General features: G+C 26.2%; 6 protein-coding genes across 6 annotated transcripts; 3 read left to right on the top strand and 3 right to left on the bottom strand.

Moving 5' to 3' along the window:
* Positions 1–221: 221 nt before the first annotated feature.
* On the bottom strand, positions 222–468 carry Phum_PHUM432590 (cation efflux protein/ zinc transporter, putative; the record flags this gene model as incomplete). Its single annotated transcript, XM_002429372.1, has 2 exons — positions 222–263; positions 292–468. The coding sequence occupies 2 exons, from the start codon at positions 466–468 to the stop codon at positions 222–224; spliced, it is 219 nt and encodes a 72-aa protein (XP_002429417.1).
* Positions 469–3,045: 2,577 nt separating this feature from the next.
* Positions 3,046–5,430, top strand: Phum_PHUM432580 (Rab proteins geranylgeranyltransferase component A, putative; the record flags this gene model as incomplete). The annotated part of the gene is made up of 7 exons (XM_002429371.1): positions 3,046–3,091; positions 3,270–3,697; positions 3,771–4,008; positions 4,091–4,313; positions 4,456–4,662; positions 4,894–5,260; positions 5,335–5,430. 7 exons carry the CDS (start codon positions 3,046–3,048, stop codon positions 5,428–5,430), a joined length of 1,605 nt encoding a protein of 534 aa, XP_002429416.1.
* A 565-nt stretch (positions 5,431–5,995) lies between these two features.
* Phum_PHUM432570 (glucosamine-6-phosphate isomerase, putative) lies at positions 5,996–7,370 on the top strand (the record flags this gene model as incomplete). The annotated part of the gene is made up of 4 exons (XM_002429370.1): positions 5,996–6,004; positions 6,395–6,988; positions 7,053–7,226; positions 7,317–7,370. 4 exons carry the CDS (start codon positions 5,996–5,998, stop codon positions 7,368–7,370), a joined length of 831 nt encoding a protein of 276 aa, XP_002429415.1.
* Positions 7,371–8,346: 976 nt separating this feature from the next.
* Positions 8,347–14,210, bottom strand: Phum_PHUM432560 (uncharacterized protein; the record flags this gene model as incomplete). Its single annotated transcript, XM_002429369.1, has 15 exons — positions 8,347–8,466; positions 8,557–8,668; positions 8,754–8,964; positions 9,057–9,294; positions 9,372–11,195; positions 11,282–11,434; positions 11,513–11,723; positions 11,805–12,068; positions 12,167–12,294; positions 12,378–12,613; positions 12,698–12,902; positions 12,967–13,168; positions 13,245–13,380; positions 13,776–13,873; positions 14,125–14,210. 15 exons carry the CDS (start codon positions 14,208–14,210, stop codon positions 8,347–8,349), a joined length of 4,224 nt encoding a protein of 1,407 aa, XP_002429414.1.
* A 4,452-nt stretch (positions 14,211–18,662) lies between these two features.
* Positions 18,663–20,212, top strand: Phum_PHUM432550 (myosin heavy chain, clone, putative; the record flags this gene model as incomplete). Its single annotated transcript, XM_002429368.1, has 6 exons — positions 18,663–18,776; positions 18,882–19,186; positions 19,261–19,501; positions 19,576–19,803; positions 19,893–19,999; positions 20,074–20,212. The coding sequence occupies 6 exons, from the start codon at positions 18,663–18,665 to the stop codon at positions 20,210–20,212; spliced, it is 1,134 nt and encodes a 377-aa protein (XP_002429413.1).
* A 343-nt stretch (positions 20,213–20,555) lies between these two features.
* Positions 20,556–22,738, bottom strand: Phum_PHUM432540 (T-complex protein 1 subunit beta, putative; the record flags this gene model as incomplete). The annotated part of the gene is made up of 6 exons (XM_002429367.1): positions 20,556–20,728; positions 20,809–21,012; positions 21,128–21,480; positions 21,575–22,136; positions 22,273–22,582; positions 22,736–22,738. The coding sequence occupies 6 exons, from the start codon at positions 22,736–22,738 to the stop codon at positions 20,556–20,558; spliced, it is 1,605 nt and encodes a 534-aa protein (XP_002429412.1).
* Positions 22,739–25,366: the final 2,628 nt, after the last annotated feature.

Raw genomic sequence — 25,366 nt, 5'->3', positions numbered from 1 at the left:
AAACTAATTCCGGTTGATGAATTTTCTCCACTTCGATGAACCTTTTACAAGCTTCAACAAATATTGAAAAACAAAGAGCGACTAAAAAAACAGCATTGACTAAAGCTCCCAAAACTTCGGCTCTTGCCCATCCAAATGTATTTTTTGCCCATTTTTTAGGAGACATCTAAAAAAAAAAAAAAAAAAAAATCAAATAAGATTAATTAATTGTGAAACTAATTTTAATGCTGTAGTTTAGTTTTACATGTGTTGAAGTTGATTGACTTAAACATAATTCACATCAATAATTACCTTCACTGATAAATATGCGACAATGAGTGCAATAACATCACTCAGCATATGAAAAGAATCAGCGACAAGCGCCATTGAATTAGTTACATATCCGACAATTAGTTCGACAAAAAAATAACCAGCGGTTAACACGAACATGGATATAAGTCGACATTTTTTACCCGTGTAACGTCCCATTCTAAAAAAAACAAAAAAAAAAAAAGTATGGGTAAATCACAAAGCAAACACAATTTTATTTAATATACATATATTTCTTGTGAATACTAAAGTATTAGAATAACATTAAGATAATTTTAATAATTAATAAGTCTTACCTTCCTTATTTTTTAATCATACTTTAAATTCGAAAATAAAATTATTTGTCTCGACTTTTGTTTTTTGTAATAATACCGAGAAAAAGGGATTTATAAATATTTACAAAAAAAATTATTAAGAAGTACTGCTTAAATTTTATATATATATAAAATATTCAAAATGAGTAAAAATATACAAAAGAATCTATTACTAGTCTGCAAAAGCAAGATCATATAAAGATTAATATGATAAGAGAGATAATGGTTTAATTACCATTTTTATAATCTTATTATCATTATAATTATTATTATTATTATTATTGCCTTTGAGCGAGACATTTCGAGTTAAGATTTTTCACTTATCCTTCACTAATTCACACTCCAGGGCCTTAACTAAAATGAATGTTTAAATACTTGCATACAAATCCTTTTTCCCTATTCAAACAATGTCAAACCTATGTCAGGGCCTGTACACAAAATATAATACATTTATAAAAATGTTTTGAAGAAGAAATGATAACCTAACAAAACATGCAAACTATATTCATAAGCTTTTAAAAATATAATTCAAAAAAAATTTTCAGAATGCTGACAAAAAAACCCTGAATGATATTACTAAGTGTTTAAAAATAAATTTAAAAAAAAAAAAAATGTATCTTCTGATTTGATTGACCTTAACAAAAACAATCCATATTTTTTAATTTTAGAACAAAGAAAAATTTTTACACATTATATTATTATTATACAATGTGTACAATTATTTAATGGTAAATGAAGAATCCTTAAATTTAATGAAAAAAAAAAAAAAAAAAAAAAAAAATTCATCAATTTCTTAACAAAATATTTTAATCAAAAGTGCCATCTGAAATATGTTCAAAAATGTCATTTAATAAATATTAAAAAATTATTAAATTCAATGGACCAAAATAAAAAATTTTAATTTAATATTTTTTTTGAAAATTTTTCAAGTCAAAATGTTTTTAATAATAATTATTATCATACCCATAAATTAAAATTAATATATAATAAATTATTTTAAAAAAACATTAATAAATTTTTGTTTATTTTATAATGTATAATATTATAAATTTATATAAAATAAAAAACTAAAACACTTTGAGAAAATGTATAAATCGGGTTCGATATTATTCTATATAATTTACAACAAGCAAAGCGTTTTGTTTTTTAAGTATTTTTTTTTTTTTTTTTTTTATATAAAATGTATTATACATAAAAACTTGCCAACATTTTTTTTTTTTTATTAACGAAGTCTTACCTTTGTTTAGGTTTTATCAAATGATAGAAGAATTTTTAATTCAGGGCGGTCTACACTTATGGAATATTTCAATACAACAAAAATTCACACATCACAAAAGGTGATTATACCTAAATAAAACTATCATCATAACATTTTTTACATTTTAAAAATTCTTAGCAAAATAAATGAAAATTAACGATAAAAATATAATATTTAACCGTTTGAACTAATCAAAACGCACAGTAAACACTTTTTTCCTTCTTCCAATGAATTGTCCTCCATTTTGATGAATTTCCATTACAAAAATAAAAGGAGGATGCGGAAATAGATATATAATTAAAGTGGTCGTTTCTTTATCTATGACTTTCGTATTTTCATTTTCAATCATTACCGTAGTAATTATTCGTTTATTTTTATGTAATATTTAGTAGTACTTTCACCACGTAGACATTAATGATTCATTAAAATTAAAATTTAATTATATTCTTTCAAATAATAATACCATTTTATATTTATGGAAAATATTAATTATCTAATATTTTTCATAAAAATCATTTTAAATAAGAAAAACTTTAAATTCTACTTATGTAATAAAAAAATAAACTATGCCATTTTTTTTAAAATTAATTTAAATTATTTTTTATTGAAATATTTTTAAAAGTACACTTAAAACCGTCAGAGTTTGTTTAATACTTTTAAAATTACCAAAGATATTAGGTACCTCTAGTATTTTCCTCCTTTCCAATAATTTTTAACTAGATCAAGTATTGGCAAATGTAGAAATTTGTTTTAAAAATAATTTAATTACAAATAATAATAATAATAACTATTATCAAAACTTGTGTGTATTTTATATTTAAAAAACTTTAAGTTATTTTTAATAGTCAATACTTAAATAAAACTTGAAACTTTAATTTAGAAAAATATTTAGTTCATTCTGTATCAATTTCCTTTTTTTTATTTATTGCATTAATCAGTTCTCAGAATTGGTGTTGGTTTGTCTATCATACAGGGAACAAATAATTAATTAAATCCATGTTAAAAAATAGGTTTTAAATTTATTTAAATAGTAAAATTAATTTAAAATTAGGATAGTTTAATCGTGCTATTAATATAACCTAAATATATTGAGCATAAATTTTAGGAAAAACAATTATAATTGTTAAACTTTATTGACTTACACTTTTAAATTATTTAAATAAAATGGATGATTTACCTCGTACGTATGATGCCATCGTGTTTGGAACAGGTATGGTTAATAAAAAATTGGTACCTTGTACCTTATCTGTCATTTCTAACCTTTAAGTTTTGATTGACTTATAATATTTTAAAGACATGTATATGAAATTTAATTTAAATATCACTTATTATTTTAACTTATTTCCTTCTATTTTAATATTATTGCACTTGTATTTTTTTAATTTTAGGCATGACAGAGTCAATAATCGCTGCAGCATTAAGCAGAATTGGTAAAAGGGTTTTGCACTTAGACTGTAATGATTATTATGGAGAAAATTGGGCATCATTTAGTTTGGAAAGTATTGAAAACTGGGCAGAGTCTCCACATAAAAATAATTTAAAAGACAATTTACTTGATAGTTGCCCTAAGGAACTAATAAATGATAATGAGAATTTTATAAGTTTAGAATATGTATCTAATGTATTGAATATTAAAAAAAATGAATTCGTTTCTGAAGAAATACTTAAATATTCAGAGGAAAATAATTCTAATGAAACTCAAAATTGTGAAGAGCTCTCAAATAACTTATCAAACGATTCCAACTTAAACTCATGTGAATTATTTGAAAAAATGAAAAAACAAAATAAACGGTTTAATTTAGATTTATGTCCTAAGGTTAGTAATATGTATTGAATTAGTCACCTCATTTTAATTGAATAATTTTATATAAAAGTTTTACTTTTTACAGTTATTGTTTTCTAAAGGAGTTATGGTTGATTTATTAATTTCATCTAACATATCAAAGTATGCTGAATTTAAGTGCTTGAAGAAGGTTTTGACATGGAGAAATAACAAATTAGAATTAGTACCTTGTTCAAGAGCTGATGTATTTGCTACAAAAAATGTTTCTGTCGTTCAAAAAAGGTTGTTGGTTAAAATGTTAACACTATTTGCTTCTTACCCTGAAAGCTCTGAAGAATTTAAAGGTTTGTATTATTATAATAATGAATAATTAAATTAAATTAAATTATTTAGAAAAAATAATTAAACACATGTTAAAAATTACAGATTTTGAAAATAAAAGTTTTTTCGACTATTTAAACCATAAAAAACTTCCGGAAAATTTGATACATTATATTCTTTACGCCATAGCAATGGGAGATAAAAAAACACTTTGTTTAAATGGAGTTAAAGCTTGTAAAGCATTTTTGGAATCCCTTGGTAGATATGGAAACACTCCTTTTATTTTTCCACTGTATGGTTCTGGAGAATTGCCTCAATGTTTTTGTAGGCAAGTTTTTTCCAATGTAAAAACTTATCGAAAGAAATGATTTAAATAATTATTTATTTATCAGTAAAAATTATTGTTTTTATATAAAGTTTAATTTTTTTTTTTTTTTTTAATAAAAACTAAAGTTTTTATTTTATTTCAGATTATGCGCCGTTTTTGGTGGTATTTATTGTTTGCATAGAAATATTGAAGGTTTTATTGAAAAAAATGATAAGTTGATAGGAGTCATTTCCAATGGTGTTCGATTAGAAGCAGAAATTTTTATTTTACCTTCTTCATTTTTTTTTAAAAAGTATTCTACCGTTGATAACTCTTTAAATACAAGTAGAGGAATTTTAATTACAGATAGGTTTGTTAATAAATTTACATTATCAGCCATTTTTTTTTTTTTTTCTTTTATTCAAGATATTATTAACCGATATAAAATTTTTTTTTATGTTTCGTAACTTATAAACTTTAAATATGATAATGATGAGTATAGATGTAATTTACATATTAATACATTTATTGTTTTTCATAGATTTAAAAAAAATTGCTTCAAATCTTTATTGATGATATTTATTAATTTTATTACTTTCAGATCCATTTTAAAAAATACTCATAATTCATTAACACTTCTGCAGTTTCCTCCTGTTCCTGATTCATCTGACAAATCGGTCACTGTTTTAGAATTGGATTCGAGTGCTAATGTTTGTCCAGAGAACTTTTTTGTTGTTCACTTGACTACTAAAGCATCTAAAGAAGCTTCATGCGATTTAAAACATGTTATTCATTCTTTATTTAATAGGAAAGAGGATGATACAGATTTTATTCAACCAAAAATTCTTTGGTCTTTGACTTGGAATACTTGTAATCAAGGAAAGAAAGAAAATTTGTTACCATTTTCTAATGTAAAAGTGTGTTCTAGTGTTGATTCGGAATTTGATTATAATTCGAGTATAAGTGAAGTAAGGGAAACTTTATTATTATTATTATATTATTATTATGAATAACAGAAACTAATTATTGTGATATTTTTTAGGCGAAAAAAATATTTTTTGAATTATATCCAAATGAAGATTTTTTACCCAGAGCTCCGGATCCAGAAGAAATTGTTCTTGATTCAGAAAGCAATTGAAAATTTTTATCACTAAGAAAAATATTAATAAATAATGAGTAATTATTTATTATATAAATTCAAACTGTTTTTTAAAAGGTTTTTAATTTAAAATTAAATGCACTATTCCATTAAAATTGAAAATCATATTGTTTGATTTGCTTATTTTATCACATTTAATTTTCAAAAAATATGGCTTTACAATCGTTTTGTAATATTTATATATTTATTTTATTGTTAATTTTTATAAAATAATTATAAATTTAATTAAATGCATAAATTTACAAACGTATCTTTTTTTTAAAATAAATCTCTAAAAAAAAAAAATTAGTTTTATTTTACTTTAAACTGATTCTTTAAATTAATTACACAGAGTTTCACTCAATATTTATTAAATTAATAAATTAAAATTAAAAAATTTTACGTTACTTGTCTGAAATTATTTAGTGAAAATGTTAAAAAATTAATTTTTAATGTTGGTGAATTTATTTTTAATTATATAAAAGAAAAAATAAAATGAAAGTTTTAACTTTTTACCGTTAAAATATTTTTGTTGTCGAAATTTCCAATGAAATAATGTAATATAATGTCTATGGTAAAACTATAAATATTATGTCTATGGTAATGTAAATAATGGCGATGGTAAAACTATAAATACTATGTTGTCTATGGTATTATAAGTAGTGTCTGTGGTAAAACAAAACTCTCGTGATAAATCTGGGTTAGTCTTACAATGGTGATTAAACTTATTACATCGCTATCTATGCTAACTTTTTGTTAGTTTTTGATAATCTAAGTTATATATTAAGTTTCAATTGTTTTTTTTTAATTAAAAAAACGGATATATTACCGAATGTTTTAAATTTACAAATTACATTATTTAAATAATTTAATAATTATTAATATTTAATTTTTATTATTTTTATTAGTTTTTTTTTAATTTTATTTTATTTTATCGGTTAAAATTTTTTAAAAAGTATTCAAGATGAAATTAATAATATTGGATTCAGCAACAGCGGTCGCCGATTGGGCTGCACGGTATGTTGTAAAAAAAATATTAGAATTTAATCCAGGGCCTGATCGTTATTTCGTTCTTGGTCTTCCTACTGGTAGTACACCATTACCCATGTACCAAAAATTAATTGAATATCACAAAGCTGGAAAAGTTTCATTTAAATATGTAATTACCTTTAACATGGATGAGTATGTGTCTTTGCCTAGAGATCACCCTGAAAGCTATCATTATTATATGTGGAATAATTTTTTCAAATTTATTGATATCGATCCAAAGAATGTTCATATATTGGATGGAAATGCACCTGATTTAAAAGTAGAATGTGATCTTTTCGAAAAGAAAATTGCCGAGGCAGGAGGTATCAAGTTATTTATTGGTGGTATAGGACCTGATGGTCATATTGCTTTTAATGAACCAGGGTCATCATTGGTTTCTAGAACCAGAGTAAAAGCTTTAGCTTATGATACATTAGAAGCCAATGCGAGATTTTTTGGTAACGATATAACAAAAGTACCTAAAGAAGCATTAACCGTTGGAGTCGGAACTGTAATGGATGCTGATGAGGTAATATAGAAAAATTAATAAAACAATATTATAAAAAAATTAAACATATTATTATTATTATTAGGTCATGATTTTAATTACTGGTAGTCACAAATCGTATGCATTACACAAAGCCATTGAAGAAGGAATTAATCATATGTGGACAGTATCTGCTTTCCAGCAGCATCCTTCTACTTTAATTGTCTGTGATGAGAGTGCAACTTTAGAGCTTAAAGTTAAAACAGTTAAATATTTCAAGGTGATTTTCTTTTTTTTTTTTTTTTTTTTGCAAAGACACATAAATTTTAAAAGAGAATTATTTTTGTAATAATAAAATTTTTAATTTCAGGCTCTTAGCGAAGTACATCAAAAACTCATTGAAATATCTGGTTTTGATAGATAATTTTTAAAATGGTCATTCCGGTGTAGCTTATTTTATTATTATTTTTTTTGTTGAAAAAAAAAATTTATTGCATTTACTTTTCAATGCTTTGTTATTTTTAAAAATATTCTTTTATTCAAATAAAAAAATACATTTTTGCTATTTTATGCTTTGTAATATAAAAAACAATCAATCAATGATTTATTTTTTAGAATTTTTAAAATAAGATGCCCACATAAAATTTTATATTTTAAATTTAAAAATAAATTATTTGCGCCCCCCCCCCCCCGCATTTCCCCTGAAAAAAAATTATTTGACAATTTTTTATGGTTTTAATAAAAAAAAAAAAAAAAAACTAATTTTTTTAAAACAAATTTTTTATTTTAAAATTTCGTTAACAATTTTTTTTTATTAATAATTAAAAAACATTTCAGATTTTTATTTATTTGTAGCCAAAGCCAAATTTATTTTAATTCTTTTTTAAATCAATAATTAAACGCCATTATTTATTTTTCATTTATTTAAATAAATAAATTTGTCTTAAAATATATATATAAAGTTAACAAGAGTTGTAAAATTTATAAATATATATTTTTCAAAAATAAACAAAAAAGTTATCCGGTAAATTAATCGATTAATCGTTTGAATCGATTAATCGTTTGAATCGATTAATCGATTAATCGCTTGTATAAAATAATAATTTAAAAACATTAATAAACTTTGACAGAGTATAAAGCAAGCGAAATAGAATAGTAGTAGGCATTTACAAAAAAACAAATAAAGAAAATTTTTTTAAATTCATTTTCTCAATTAACAATTTAATTTATTCATTAACACGATTCATAAAGGCTTTATTATTATTATTAAATTTAATTTAAAAAAAAAAAACAATTTTAAACAAGTTTAACAAAAAAAAAAAAAACATTATTTAATGTCATTGTAATTTAATTAGGACCACAATTTTTTTTTTTTTTTTTTTTCTTCTTTTTCCCCTTTTTCACGTTTCGTTTTCAAATACGCGATTTATTAAAGGATGTAAGGCTGTTGTTAAACTGTTAAAAAGTCTTGGAAATATTTTTTCGTGATAAGAAAGAAATTCTTTACTTCTTATTTGTTCCTTAAACAAAAAAAAAAAAAAACCAAAAAAATTACAATTGCAATAAGTATATATGACGTTGACAAATAGAAAAAAAAATTATATTCGTACCATGGAAGAACAATTTTCTTGAAAAGATGGACCGTTAATTATATCCGTATATTCTTTTATTGCTTTTTCTCTCACGTAGACAAACGGTCTGATTATTCGGATTTTTTCACCGCTAAAAAAAAAAAAAAAATACAAAAAGTTTAAGGTTTTAAAGTTCATTCAAAAATCTCCCTATTATTATATTATATATTATTTACATTAGAAAATAATGAGCTTTCATGGCTTTGAGTTTTCCGTTACGAAAAGTCGATATTAGAAAACTTTCGGCTACGTCATCAAAATTTTGACTCAATGCAATCACATTATAGTTTTTCCTCTTTGCCACAGAATAAAGTCTTCTACGTTTTATTTTCCAACACGTGTTAAAAGATGAAGCCTTGCTGACGTCACGATTCTTTTCTACCTTTTCTATTTGAAAAAAAAAAAAAAAAAAAGAAAAAAAATTATTTAAATTACTAAACCTTGGGGGGGGAGGGGGTAGGAGGAGGAGGATAATTTACCTTCGTCGAAATAACAGGGAATCCCTAAACTTTCCAAATAGTATAATAATGATTTGACGTTGATATTTGAACACTTTAAATCGAAAATAACGGCTCCCAAATCGAATTTCATTCCTTTCGACATGACGTAAAATCTATATTGTTGAAGAGTGTGAAGAACGGCCAGTGAATTTTTTCCTTCCGATATACAAATAAGGATTCTATCTCCATCGTGTACCATTTCAAACTCTTTCAGCGCCTTAAATTATTCAATTTGTTAATCCTTTTCGTTTATTACGACCGACGAAATAGTAATAATGATAATGATAACAATACCTTGACCGTGGGTTTCCAAACGGCTTTTGTCGGACAACGCCATTTTGTTTTATTATTAAATTTTTCATCGTTTGAATTGTCTACGAATAAAGAATTGCTGAAAGAAAAATTGCTTCCGATATTATAACCATCATTGGTTTTCATTTTCGATGACCGGGATGTCGTAGTTTCCGCGGCATTTTCGATTCTACTATTCTGTAAATATTCTAATGATTCATGGCTGCCATTTTGAAAATTATTATCATTTTTTAAAAAAGATTCCATCGTTTCAATTTTTTTTTTTTTTTTAGAAATATCACATAAATTTTTTTCTAATTCTTTATTATTAAAGTTTTTCCTATTATTTATCATAAAATCAGAATAATTTAAATTAATTCCACTATCACAAGATTGAGAAATACTTTCGTGGCTAATCGTCTGGCTAATTTCATTTTTTTCCCTTTTTTCTTCCCTACTTTCCCTCTCCGATTCCTGCGATTTCGTCAACACGTTTTTCTTCCCCTGACTCTCGTGTAGCGGCGATGAATCCGATGACACGACCGAACTCACGAGACCCCTGATTTGACTTTTCATTTCTTCGGCCATTTCTTTCGAAACTCCCATTAAATATTGTGCTATATCACTCGCCGATGCCGAAGGAAGAGAATTCGTCCTTTCTAATTTATCCATTCTGAGATCGTAACATTTTGAATTTCGATGTTCCGATGATGAATTGTACAAATTTCCATCAACTTCAACGGATTCGGAGAGAACGTCTTCGACTTTGGATATGACTCCACGTATTTCCGATTTTATTTCCGTTGCCAATTCCTTTGTGACTTCCGTAACGTATGCTTGAATGTCTTCGTTGCTACTCAGACTGCATTCGCTTAAATTTAAACTCGTGTCTCCGTCGGTCAATGATCGACAACTGTACCCGGAATTACCGCGACTTCGAGGATTCATTATAAGAGAAGAGCCAAGACTGTTACATCTTTGACGAGTGGTGGCACAATTTCTCCCTAATAAAAAATGTACTTTATTGGCCGGATATTGAAGATCTAATTTACCCGCGGTAAAGGGTCCTCCTCGGCAGTTGTTAGAATTCGCAGAATATTTACTGTAATTACAAAACTGATCCATGTTAAATGAATTTTCACTAGATCCGTCGTAATTGGAAAAATTCGAATACGAATTTTTTTGAGGCACGTTTTGAATGTTTTGAATTACTTGAGATGAACAATAATTATCGAATTGATTGAGTAAATGAGGTGAGAGTGATTGTTGTTGCGAATACCCGTAACCATCAAAATAATTCGTGACGGGGATGTTTAAGGTTGTTGTTGTTGGCGTTGGCGTTGTACACGTGTACCAGGAAGATTGCTGACTAGGTATTGAATCCGGACAATCCGAACTGGACATTTCCGAAGAAAAACTATTTTGTCTTTCCGGTGCCGGTGAAAAATTTAAAATTTTCGCTTCCGAACCGTGATTCAAACCGTTTGTTTTTCCACTTCCACAATCTAACAAATTCGTAACTAAAGACGCATTTTCATTCGTAGGCGAATAAATAATATCATTAACGTCGGACGCGTAGTTTCCCACTTTTTCCGATTTTGATTCAACAACAAAATTTTCTTCGCTCAATACCTTATTGAAATCCGCAGTCGAGAAATTTTTTAACAATTTATACCGATTCGGATCGAAAGGAGTTTTGTGTCTGACATTTTGCGAGTTTCCAATTAGTAAATTGTGTGCTTCGTTGGGTAGCATAAACCATCTTAAAGGTTCGATCGATGAATCAAATGTAAATTTTTGAGCCGTAAACGGATACTTTTGAGCAATCTGAAAAAATTATTATTATTATTATTATAAGTGTAATAAATAGCATAATAAATATAAATAAATACAAGGATAACGAATATTTTTACCATTCTAGCTCTGTTAAAAATACACCGTGCGACGCGAAGACATTCTTCAAAATCTGCTGGACATGTACCTTGAGCAGAAATTTTCCTTTCGGGAATAATTAATTTACCATCCGTGTATTTTAAAGACCCCAGCCATTTTCTGTCTTTGAGGAACTGGGTAAACACAATCACAATTTTTTTTTTGTCAATAACAAAAATTTATTGTACTAAAATATTTTTTTTATATCTTACAGAGTTATAGTGATGTCTCCATTCTGCGGTTGCAGGTTTCGAAGTGTACTGAGGTAACAATTTCCAACTTTCCGTCGCGACCATTTTCAGTGCTTCAAGTATAAAATTTAATTCGGCATCGCTTATGCAAAAAGGTAAACTAATTCTTATAAAGCCGGGCCTTAAAAATTCCAACTCATCTTGATTTTCGGCATCTCCACTTTTTCGCACGCTGAAAAATAATAAGAAACATTTAGGAATAAATATACGGTTAAATACGGGTATGTGTGACAAAAAAAAAAAGAGGACGGACCTCGAAAGAATTTTTTTATATTCGTTCGCGAGCGTTTCATCGATTCCCATAAAATTTAACGTGTGAGAATTTGAATCCGACGAAAATCCGCGAGCCTGAATTCCGAAAACGTCGTTTAAAACGGCACAGACGAAATTATGATGAAGGAACATTCCCCGAGAGTGACGAACCATGAATGAAAAAACTGGAAGACGTTTTAAACTGGAAGAATGATTTCCGAGTAGTATAAACTCGGGTATGTTTTTCACATGCGCCAGCACTGTTCTAAAATAAAAAAAAAATAAAAAAAAAAAAAAAAACAAAATTAGTGAGGCGTGTTTGAAATGTTAGTCCAACAGGAGTAACCTAACTTTAAATTATACCTAGTGATTCTTTCAGTCCGAGACATGATGGCAGGTACTCCGACAGCTTCTTTTAAATGCAAAATCAATCCGGCTCTAACATCTTCTACAAGAGTTGCTGCTGCGTGTTCCTCAAACCAATTTGTACCCTGTAAATCACATTTTTTCACATTTTTAAATTACTCAAATTAATTTGACATGCATATTTTATTTTAAAAATAAAAAAACTCACGTTAAAATTACTATTATTATTATTATTATTATTATTATTAGAATTCGCGACAGTCGATGAAGGAATGACATTATTTGAATTGAAGTTTTTAACAATAAATTTTTTAACAATTAAAATTCCGGGGGCTTGTGCTCCTCCGATAAATTTGTGGCCGTTGAAAAAAATAACATCTTTGTGTACGGTGCTTTCTTCGACTCCGGGCAAGCTAGGATTCATATCCAATTGAACGAAAGGTGCTAAAAGTATACCATATTCACACCCGATACCTATTTGTTGAATTTTTATTTTGTAATAATTTAAAATTTAAGAAAGAAATGAACCTGCACTGCTATAATCCCAAAATGCGAGAGCTCCATGTTGATGTAGGAGTAGAGTCGTTGCTATATCATCGGCTAAAAATCCCGTGACGCTATCGGCAGCAGAAAAACATCCTATTAATTGACGTCCGGAATTTTGATGGGCAATCAACTGATTTTCAAGATCGTTTAAATCTAATAAACCTTTACATTCGGGTATTCTTATTACCTGAAACAAATTTAATTTCCATTACCTACCTACCTATTACAAAAAAAAAAAAAAAAAAATTTACCTTGGCTCCTATATCAACCCAGGGTGAAATTGAATTTTGATGTTTGTATGGTCCTAAAAATACTATCGGCGGCTCTGAATTATTTAAATTAATTATTTGTATGAGTTTTTTTACGGGCGTGTTATTTCCTATCCCTGATAGGGTAATTACATCATCATCACTCGCATTAACGCAAACTTTAATTATTTCCTTCGCTTCGTTCCTTTGGACAATAACAGCAAAATTTATTAATAATCATATTTTGAAGGTTTTTTTTTTAAAAACATTTGATGACGTACCTGAATAATAAAGATTGTAAAGATGTGACGTTAACCGGATTGCTAACGTTTCCAACATGTGGCAAAATTTCTCTCACAATATATTCTTCTATAAATGTTAAGGAGCGACCGGAAGTTGCATAGTCACAATAAACAACTGAAAATAATTTAATCGTCAATTTGAACGTTCAATTACAAAAAAAAACTTGTTTTCCATGGAATACTAGTAGGAAAATTAAAATGTTGTTGTTGTTTCGAATCGAGACAAATACATTTGACGACATTTTTTTTTTTTTTAATAGTCCAACTATTTTAAACGTAAGGTTTCAAATGGGACAACTCGATATAACAATAAGAATTTTTACTCTACACACGCACACACACACACATTATCTATCCCGAAATGTGGCAAATAATTAAATGGCTCACTTATGGCACACCCCCGCCCCCTCCCCCCCCACTTAAAAGCACTTACATCACCGACATTCTAACGACAAAAAAAAAAAAAAATTATAAATTATAAACAATTAAATATTTTCAATGCTGATGCACCAGCAGCAGCATCAGCAACAGCAGCAGCAGCAGAATGTATTTCATTATCGTATTTTTTAAATTCTTTTCTATCTAGTTTCAAAATACTACGCCATTTACTCAAAAGCCATAATATTTAAATTAATCGATTTACGTCAAAATTATTAATATAACGACAAATAGAATACTATAAAATTAATTATGATGATGATGATGATGATGAATAAATTATATAATTGGCAATGAAATTACTTGATACTACCATCGTCGTTATTATTAAAAAATTTTTACTTAATTAATTATATATAAATAAAATTAATATGGTAATTACCACAATTATTATCAAAAAATCAATGATATGCCCCCAAACTCAAAGACGAAGAAATTTTCCCTTTTGCGGTGTACAATTTGATTTGATTTGATTGAATATTCAACTCCTTGTATTCCTAATTTCATCGGCCATATTTTCCTTCGGTTGAACCAAAAAAAAAAAACCCTGTTGTGGGAAAAACATAGTCACATTCTTATATATATATATTGAAAACCTATAACGATCGTGATATTTACCAAAGACAAAGACAAGCAGCATGTTTTCATTAACATTTATTTAAAAAAATGGAAAAATTAATGTAAACTTTAAACCCAGCTAATTAATAGAAACAATCGTCGGTTAAAATTTTAAATTTTCCAAATGAAAAATGTTTTTTTTTAGAAAGTTTTGTTAATTTGACACTCAACGACTCAATTTGAAAACTTGTTATTTGGCCGCAACACATTATTATGTAGTTAAGTTGGTGATAATTCAAGGACGCTTTTCCCCCCCCCCCCTAAACACCCAAAATTTAACCCCAATCAAAAGTCCCTAAATTAATTACAATAATAATAATAATAATAATAATAAAATAAGCTCTATGGTTTCATTTCTAACCTTCGGGTATGTTAAAGATGTTTTTTTTTTATTACGAAGAAGTTATTGGAACATGATCCTCCCTCCCCCTCCCTCCCTCTCCCCACGGGTTGATCACATACATAATTGAAATTAAACATCATGTTATTTAAATCTAAACTTAATTATTATTAAAACATAATAATTAAATAACTTATCTAAACATTAAAATACTCAATCTCAAAGGGGAAACCTTCAAATTAAAACCAAGTGCGTGTGCGTGTGCGTGTGCGTGTGCGTGTGCGCGTGTTAAATTTAATGTAAATAAATTTTGTTTTTTTTTTTCAATGAAAAATGCTTTTCATTGAAAAGCATATATATTAACATAAGGTTTTTTTTTTTTTTTAAATAAATAATAATAATAATAATAATAATACGCATGGATGTTTTTTTTTTTGTTTTTGTTACGTACGGTGGTTTTCGTTATCTTTCACTCTCTCGAATTATCAATAATCGGTAAAAATTATTATTATTATTTTAAATTAAAAATTTTTTTTTTGCTTTTAAATTTTAAATCGTAACAGAACCTCGATAGAATTTTTTGAAAATTACAAATAAAAAAAAAAAATGTCTCTGCCTTAAAAAAAAATTTAAAAATTTTCACTCGAGTCGAGTGTATAAATAACCATAAAAAAAACCTGTTTTTTTTTTTTTTTTTATTGTCATCGACTTGTACGGTTCGCATTCCCAATATTTTCTCAATAAATATCCTTCTTCGAGTTCACCAAACATATTTAACCTAAAAGTTAAATTCCCACACAAAAAACCTGCCCAAAAAAAAAAAAAAAAAAAAAAATGGCGATATTCATATTAAATTATGGAAATTTTTTGGTAGATTAAGTTTTCGACCATATTAGTATCAGTACGTGCAAATTTTTTTTTTTACAAAATGCATCGAGTATTAAATAAATACCGGTTTCAAATTGATTTCAAATTTAATATTGATAATTTTAATGGTAAATGCCATCATCTCACATACCACTTGTTTAAATTCCAACAACTTTTTTTTTTTTTTTTTTTTTTTGACAAAAAAATAAAATACAATCAAATCCTTTTTATAACATCATTTAGGGGAAGAGAGAGCTTTGGAAGAAAACTTATCATGTTTTCCTTTTTTTTTTTTTTTTTTTTTTTTCGGTACTAAATTTACAAAACTATTGGCAACAAAATATTTATAAATAAAAATGTTATAAATAGAAAAAAAAAAAAAAAAAAAAAATCTTTTGGGGTTTGCAAATCGCATAAATGTTTTTTAGTAAACAATTTTTTAAACCGTGTGTGTGTGTGTGTGTGTGTGTGTGTGTGTGTGTGTGTGTGTGTGTGTGTGTGTGTGTGTGTGTGTGTGTGTGTATGAGTCGTTAAATGCTTGGAAAAAAGCAATAACTTGAAGAAATTTTATCAAGTATATGATTTTTAACGAGGTCTTGCGTTTGTTTTGTAAATTTCAAATTAAAATTTTCAAATATTTAATATTTTTTTTTTTTTTTTTAAATTAAATTAAGGGCAAATGGTTAATAATTTCTCATACCTCCTCCGCCTAACATTAAAATATTTTGGATATTAAAAAAAAAAAAAAAAAAAAGAAAAAAATCCCCTTCGCGACATTACACGAATGTGCGTAATGTTATGTATATGCAGCACTATTTTAGATTTCAATAATTCGAATTTTTTTTTTTTTTTTTTTTTTTTTTGGGACGCAGTATATTCATTCCGATTTTTAACAACAACAGCAAAAAAAAACAATTTTTTTATTTTTTTTGTTCAAACTAAACTTCCCTTCTGTTTAAAAAAAAAAAAAAAAAAAAAAAAAACATAAGAAAGTGAAAGCCATCGATTAATGATACCTTTAGGCTTATAATTTTTTTTTTAATTTCAAGTAGCTATGGTGTCAGTTTACTTATAAAAAAAAAAAAAAAAGAATGTGGCAAAAATATTTGTTAAGACTAATTAATTATTTCTTACAACATTATTAACCAACTAACTAACTAACCAAATTATTAATAAAAGACCAATTGAAAATTTTGGTTTAGAAAACTGTTATTGGATTTCCAAAGGGGGAAATTTACGGTGGAAAACTTTTCCTCTCATTAAAATTTTATAGTTTTATTGATTTTTTTTTTTTTTTTTTTTGCTTTTTCTTTTGCTTTTTTGTGTATTTAACATTTCCAAATTAAAATTTAAAAGTGTATGACAAAAAGTAAAAAAAAAAAAAAAACAGTTAATGCAAACAAGCAAATGTTTGAATGACCTTGATCTTTGATTTAGAAGCATCGCCAACTTTTAAAATATTATACCATCTTTAGCCAAAACAGATGCCTTTGATTTTGTGTGAAAATTTAAAATTTAACCATATTTTTCCATATACACATCAACTTACTTATAATAAACTTAACCGAAAACACAATATTTAACAGAATACAGAATTTAATTTAACTTTTAAAGTAATATGAAAACATAAAAAAAAAATAATGAAACGTTTTCTAGCCTAGTTATAGTTTGTCACATAAAAGCTTATTTTTCATTAAAATGACACCTTTTATCAAATTGCAATCTTGTGCTCAAATCTAACTTATTTTCAACACACACACACACACACACACACACTTTTTTACATATTATTTTGAAAAAATGAATTATTATTAACACAAACCTTTTCTCCGTCCGAAAGGACCGTTAAAAGTTGTATTTTTACCAATGAGGCTTTCCTCAATATTTTTCACCAGTTTAACAATGTCTTCTCGTTTTTTTAAACCCCCGATATATTTATGTTTACCAGAACGATTTGAATTTTCCGAAAGAGCACATGATTTACGATTAGTTAATGATTTTTTACCGCTCATTTTTTTATATAATTATTTAACATATTAAAAACGATTGTCATTTGTTAATTTAAAAAAAATTTTCCGATTAAGCGATCCGATCAGTGATACAAGATGGCGCCTCACATGTGGGCATGCTGCGACTGAGCGCGCGAAGAGACAAAAATCAGAAAATCTTTCGAAGAAAAAAAGTAATGACCTTGAAATAAAAATTTTTAAAGTTTCGATAATTTATTATTTTTAACAAAAACTATTTTTTTCAGAGCACAAAAAAAAAAATTCAGGTGATAAATTAATGTGTTAATACAACAACAACAACAGCAAAAACATCCGTTAAATCCGTATAAATACGGTAAAAAAAAAATTTTTTTTAAATAAGTAACCGAAGAAGAAATAAACTTTTAAAAAAAATGTCACAAAAAATTAGCAAAACGATCATAATTAAATTCAACACTATTATTAATAATTTTTAAATATGTTTAATGAGTTTATATTACTAAATTAATATCACTTTTATTATTAAAATAATTAAATGAATAACGTTTATAAAATAACTTTTGAAATTTTTAAAAATTTTGTAAAAGCTCTTTTGTGTGTATAAATTGCAAACTCAGAATCAATGCGACTGATTAATTAAGTTTTCTGTTTTGCCGCCAGGGCTGAGCCACTGAACAAGAATTTTCCTTTAGAACTCGATGAAATATTATTATTTAAATTTAAAAAATTTTTTTTTTTTTTTTTTTTTTTTTTTACAAAAACCAAAATGTTTTTATTATTAATGATAAACAGGAATTAAATAATACATTTGAGGCCATCTTTAATTTTATTACGATGTTTGTATTTTAAAAGTCCTTTCACCTTGCTAAATAATAATAATAATATTTAATTCTTTGTAATATTTTTTTTATTCTCAAATTTTGAAAATAAAAACCTCCTTTGATTTTTGATGTTTGCAGGCACGTAAGAGGTACATAATCATGTCACTTAAACATGTCTCACAAAAGTATAATTGAATAAATAAAACTTAGAGATGGGTTATTATTCATTTTCGTAAGTTGTCAAGGCAATGTAAACAAGTTCTAGAAAATTCATTTATTTACTTTTATGTAAGAAATTATTTTTAGGAAAATATATTAGACAATTATGTTACCTTCTCTTAAAGTTGACGAAAAAGAAGCCTGTCGACTTCAAAGGAAAAAAGAAAATTTAGAAAAAATAAAAGCTAGATTACTTAATCCTCGATTAAAAGAAAATGGGGTGAGTTATAATTAATTAAATACGATTTTAAAATGTATCAAATCGAGTTAAAAGTCAAACGAAACCTCTTAGTAATGAAGGAAACTCCACTGAAAATTACTACAGGCGGATGTTGAAACGTGGAAAAGGCAACAGGAGGAAAAAAAAAGATTGAAAGAAGAAGAACAGAGGAAAGAACTTGAATATCAGAGGCAAAAACTCAAAGAAGATTTGATATGTGTCATAACAGATAAGAAAATACAAGATGAAAAAAAAGAAATATTAAAAAAAGTTCAAGAGTTTAGACAAAATTATCAATCTTTTGAAAGCAGAAGAGAATATGATTTAAATGATCCGCATTATAAAAAAAAGGCATTACCCATTAGAATATCAGATGATGATCCAAGATGTACAATTTCTTCAGTACAAAAGTGAGTCATTAAATAAATTAAATTGTTTTTTTTCTCTTTCTTATTGCATTTATTTTATTGTAAATTATTGTAAGGTTTGAAGGAGAAGATCTTAGAAGAATAGAAAGATTGAGAATACAAGGTGAACAAACCAGAGCATGGCTCGAACAACAAATTGCTGAAAAACGACAAGATGAACAAGAAAAAGAAAAAGCTGAACAAGTTTATATGGAAGCTCTTGTGGCCAGAGATAAAAGATCCGTACAGTTGGCTAAACTGGAAGAGGAATGCATAAGAAAACTTCAACAGTCAACAGCGGAATACAACAAAATTTTAGTAATATAATGTTTATCTAACTTGAGACGCCATTTCTCTGCTCATGTGATTGAAATTTGATTAATTTATTTAAGGCAAACGAAAAAGAAATAAGAGAAAGGAATCGTCGTCTTAAAGATGATTTAGATAAAGAAGCAGAAAAAGTTAATTGGATTAATTCGGATTTATTAACGGAAAATCCTGAAGTTGCAGCAAGTAGTTTGGGTCCTCATAGAATGATTGGATATTTGTATAAAGGAGGAGGACCAGGAAAAGCAAAAGAAATTGCTAAATTTTTAGAAATGCAAAAAGAGGAAAAAAAGGTAGAATTCATTTTAAAGCTTACAATTTAACAATTTAAATAATTAATTACATACCAAGCGTACATTAAAATTCAATTTACTTTTAACAGAGACGTCAATCTGAAGAAGCAATTATTAATAAAGAATGGGACGCATTGGCTAAAAAAATGGATCGTCAAATACTTAATAAAGATAAAGAATTGATGAAACAACAAAGGTTTATATAATTACAAACAAAAAAAAAGTTCATTTTACTTATTACGAGAAACTAATTAATATTTTAATTTTCAGAATGTTAAATGCTGAAATGTTTGAAATCAACAAAAAATTGGCTTTCGAAAAACAAGAGAGAGAAGAATATATGAAAAAAATATGCACAAATATTCCGACGGAAGAATATTATAATAAATTTAACAGTAGTCTTTATTGATCGGCTTTCGCTTTTATGATTTTTTTTAAAGAAAAAAAATAAACTTAAAATTTACTTGTAAAATTATTTTATTACAGTATTAATTTAAATAATAATAATAATATTTATATTAACTTAAGTTAACCTTACAAAAAAAAAAAAAAAAAATTTTTTTAATTTAATTATTAGTAATTAATAATTGGACATTATTAATGCTTAACTGCACTTATTTTGTGTAACTTAATTAAAAAGATTTTTAACATTAACGTGATAAAGAAAAATTAATACGAAAAGTTTGTTATTTTATACTTTGTTAATCGTTTTAAGTAATGAAAAAAAAAAATTTAAACAAAATTTAGTGATTTTAGCACATTCCGCGATCTTTGGTTCTTTTTCTTGGAGCGGCTCTTATGATGTTGTCCACGCGAAGAATCATTTCAGCAGCTTCTGCAGCCGACAAAAGGACTTGTCGTTTAACGGCAAAAGATTCGGTGATTCCTAATTGTTTCATGCATCCGACTTCTCCCTTTTCCATATCTGACATCATCATTTAAAATAAAAATTAGAATTTGTTTTAATTTCACTATGTTAAAAAGGGGTTTGAATTATATACTTACCCAATCCGGAAGTGTGACGACCTTGAGAGTGAGCAGCTCTTAATTCACTGATTAATTGAGCTGCATCATAACCTGCATTATCTGCTATCGCGGTTGGTAAACATAAAAGTGCGCGAGCAAAAGATTCCATGGCTACCAATTCTTTTCCAGGTGTTTCAGCAGCTTCTAATAAAATAGCATTAGCCATTTGAACTTCAGATGCCCCTGAAATTACAGAAAATTAAAATTGATTACATTAAAATTCTGAACCTAATATCAATATTTATTTTTCATCTGCTGAAAGTATGAGAACAATTTTCTTTAGTTATCATATTTTTACCTCCTCCATAAATAATTCGAGGTTCCTTAACAGTGGCTGCTAAAACGCATAAGGCATCATGAATACTTCTTTCAGCTTCATCGATAATTTGTTCAGTCGCACCACGAATAACTATAGTGCAAGCTTCACCCAAAGCCACTCCGCCAAATCTTAAAAGAGTGTTTTCACCAATCATAACATGCTCAATCACATCACAATGTCCCAATTTTACAAGTTCTGGATGATCAAATGTAGAAACGATTTCTCCACCAGTAACCAAGGCTAAACGCTCAATACCATCAAAATCAGCATGTTCTATTGCCATGACACCAGCATCAGCAAAAAGTTGTTCAGGATAATTATAAATTAATTGCCTGAAATATAAAATTAATTTGCTCATAATTCTAATATTCCAAGTTTAATTTGTTATAAACAATTCTCTGCAAATAAATTTAAAGAATGTTGTACCTGTTGATAAAAACATTGGCATTGTGTTTTAAAATTTTTGCAACTTTATCTTTCATTTTTTCTTTTTCAGCAGATTCTAATTCAGTAACCTTGGCCATTCTATCAACTTGAATTTTAGAGCCAAAAACTTTGATTTTGTCAGTGTCCATAGGCGTGTTTGCAATTAATATCTTTGCATTTTCTATTCTCTTAGGTTGTTGTAATCCTACTTTTTTATCCAACAGAAATCCTTCATCTAAAAATGAATCTTCCAAAACACCACCTTGAATTTTAATTACTTGTACAGCTCTCAAATTTCCAGATCCTTTCAATCTTACAATAGCATCTACAGCTAGTTTACTAAAGTGGCTTTTGTGTTGCGATAATATTTTGGAGCTTAGCGTGGTAGAAGCGATATTTGTTAAATCCTTTCTAAATTTTTCTTCATCTTTGCTGTTGTCCATAGCTGACATGTTCAAAGTTTTCAGAGCTATATCAACAGCTTTGTGCCATCCGGCTATTATTATTTGTGGATGAATTTTCTGCTCTACAAGTTTTTCTGCTTCTCTCAATAATTGAGATGCTAGAAAAAACGATTAAGATGATGATAGGTGACTTCATATAGAAAGGTAACTGTCATTTGATTATGAAAACTTTATTTGTGACATTAGTTAGGCTATGAAAAACAAAACTATGCAATACAGATACCTAAAACTTACCTAATACTGTTACTGATGTTGTTCCATCACCCACTTCATCATCCTGAACCCTAGACATATCTACCAATATTTTGGCAGCAGGATTGTCAACACCGACAGCCTTAAGTATTGTGGCCCCATCATTTGTAATTTGAACCTGACCAGCGTTCCTGCCACTGGACACTAATATTTTGTCCATGCCTTTAGGACCCAAAGTGCTTTTCACCAAGTCCCCTATCGCAATGGCCCCCACAAAGCTAGATATTCTTGCAACTTCTGACTTTTCTTCCTCAGCTTGATGTTTTAAGACTCGAATTGGATTAAGAGAAACCTACGACAAAATTTATTTTATTTCACAATTATTGTATGAAATGACTAATAATAAGGCCGCGTGCTTATGACAATTTAACATTATTTTTTTATAACTAAACTACAAATTTAAATCTAATTAATTAAAGTAAAACAAAATAAAAACTTGAAATACCATTTTGAGTTAATTAATAATGAATATTAATATATAAATATATGTGTAATTGTTAAATCAACTCGATTGTTCTTAATAAAATACACCGGCGGAAACTTCAAGAATCTATGTTTTCGACTTGTTGCCATTAGTCATTTGCTTTAAGTTGAATTTTGTGCTAGAAGTGGAAGAAGTTTGTTCTAATTAAAAAATTTTATTTAACTGTTTTTCAAATCTTTAATTTTTTACACAGAAATTTAAAAATTTAACGAGAAAAGAACATTTATTGAAAATAATAGATTACATTGGTAAATTAATTTGTTTCTATTAAATAAATGATGTTTTAATTAAAAACTAGTTTACACTAACTTTTAACAAGCTATATATTTTTTTTTTTTTCAAAATTATACATAAGGTTTATAAGAAATAATTATTATAAATTTTATTTTCAATTTATTAAAAGTTATGTAATATATCAATAAAAAAGTTTATTGACAACTTTGATTTTGAACAATAATCAAAAATTAAATTTTTACATATAATTTTACCGTTTCTTTCAGGGGATACATCTTTATGTAAAATATTGTACAGCGAAGAATTACAACGGAAACGGAAATGGAATCAGCAGTTTGATTCTAGCAAAGTTTCGGATAAATTGGTAAGTTTATTTAAATACTTTTTTTAAAAATAATATTAAGTTTAAAATGCTTTACGATTGAAAAACATAATCTATAATACGAAAGTAATAGAACATTTTACAATTCATCCTAATTTATTACTATAAATTCTCAAAATATATTTAAAAAAAGAAAAAACTTACAAAACGTGATCTCATTATTATTATTATTATTATTTTATGGAGCAATGTAATTATGTATGTGAGTTATTACATTTTTGGTAAATAATGCTTTCTTAATTTATTACAACTAATGTACATATCATTAATGGATCACTAATGCAAAACATTTTTTTTTTTTTTTTTGAAAATACATAAAAACAAAATATTTCAACACTTAATGATATTAAGTAAAATATTTCCGTTAAAAAGTACTCCACCCCCCCTTTTTTTTTGTTCAAAAATTTAAAATTTTCACTTCAACATCTTTAATATGACAATTTTTGTAGTTTGTAACCTTTTACATATGTCAAAAAATAAATTGTGATAAAATTAAAGATGAAAGAAATCAGTTTTTTTTAAATTAAAAATAAAAATAATTTTTTTTAATGAAATGAAAGGAAAAAATTTTTTACAATCAAATGAATGTAAACGATAATGATTAAAATAATAATAATAAAAGTAGGTAACTAAATAATTTATGATTAAAATTCATATTTAAATAATTTCAATAAATTATTAATTTATGTTTCATCTATAAATACTTTTTACACTACATGACCTAAACATTTTATTAAACTTTTCTTTTTTTTTTTTTTCAATTTAGTTTTAAAGTTTAATGTTTAATTAAAAAAAAAAAAATTGTTATGATAACTTTTTCCAACAAATTCCCAACTAGGATTTTATTTTTATTTATATATATATATATAAATTCAATTTGTGGAATATATAATAAATTAATAAAAGAGAAAGAAAAAGAAAGATGGCGTGTAAAAAAAAAAAAAATTTTTCAAAATTTTAAAAAATTTGCATGAAATTTAAATTTTTCTGGAAATTTCTAGAAATAAACACGACGAAAAAAAAAAAACAGTTAAAATTATTTATTATTAATTTTTTTTTTTTTTCATATAATTATCTATAATTTTATTGTAAAATGAAATTTTTTTGCGTCGTTTTCAAAAAAAAAAAAAAAAAAAAAATTTCAATTGTTTTATTAATTATACAGTTATTTGAATTTTTAACAAATATTTGACCTCATGATTTTAATAAGTTAATCATTATTTATTTTTTTTATATTTTTTTTTTGATAAACAATTATTAAATCTAATTAAAAAAAAAAATTTTGTAAATTTCTAAAAAAAATTTTCACATCGCTATCAAAAAAAAAAAAAAAAAAAAAAAAAATGGATAAAAACGAAAGAGGGAAAAAAAAATGAAACCCGGTTAAACAACCATGACTAGGATGATTTTTTAGTATGTCACATAAAAACTTGTTCCCCGATTTTTGCTTTTTTTTTTTTTGCTAGGGTAAGGTTCATTTCCAATCAATCGTAAAGGAATGATTCGGCATTATTACAAGGTACAATTATATCCCTTATAATAATATCTCAAAAAAAAAAAAAAACCAGGTTAACGGTCGATAAAAAATTCTTTTAACCATTGTAAAAAAAAAAAAAACTTTTTAACCGTTATTAACAATCATTTAATAAAAATTTAAACATAAATAATGTTTTAAACAAAAGAAAGATATTATATTAAAAGCTGTATATAATCATTTGAAAAGAAAAAATTGTTGTTATTTAAAATATTTGTATTCGCTCCTAAAAAACATTAACAAAAAAAAAAAAAACTAATTAATTTTATTTATATATATATATAAACGAATAAGGTAACCATTTTGTAATGTCCAAAAAAAAAAAAAAATGGCGGAGGAAAAGGAGAGGAAGGAGAAGAAATAACTTTTATAATAAATAAATAAATAAATAAAATTTTATTAAATGGAAAGTCAATAACATAGGAGAGAAAGTTAAATTTAC

The sequence above is a fragment of the Pediculus humanus genome, genomic scaffold (assembly GCF_000006295.1).
Source record: "Pediculus humanus corporis 1103172108200 genomic scaffold, whole genome shotgun sequence".
Taxonomy (NCBI): domain Eukaryota; kingdom Metazoa; phylum Arthropoda; class Insecta; order Psocodea; family Pediculidae; genus Pediculus; species Pediculus humanus.
Note: the sequence above shows the minus strand (reverse complement) of the source record. Positions and strands in the feature narration are given on the sequence as shown.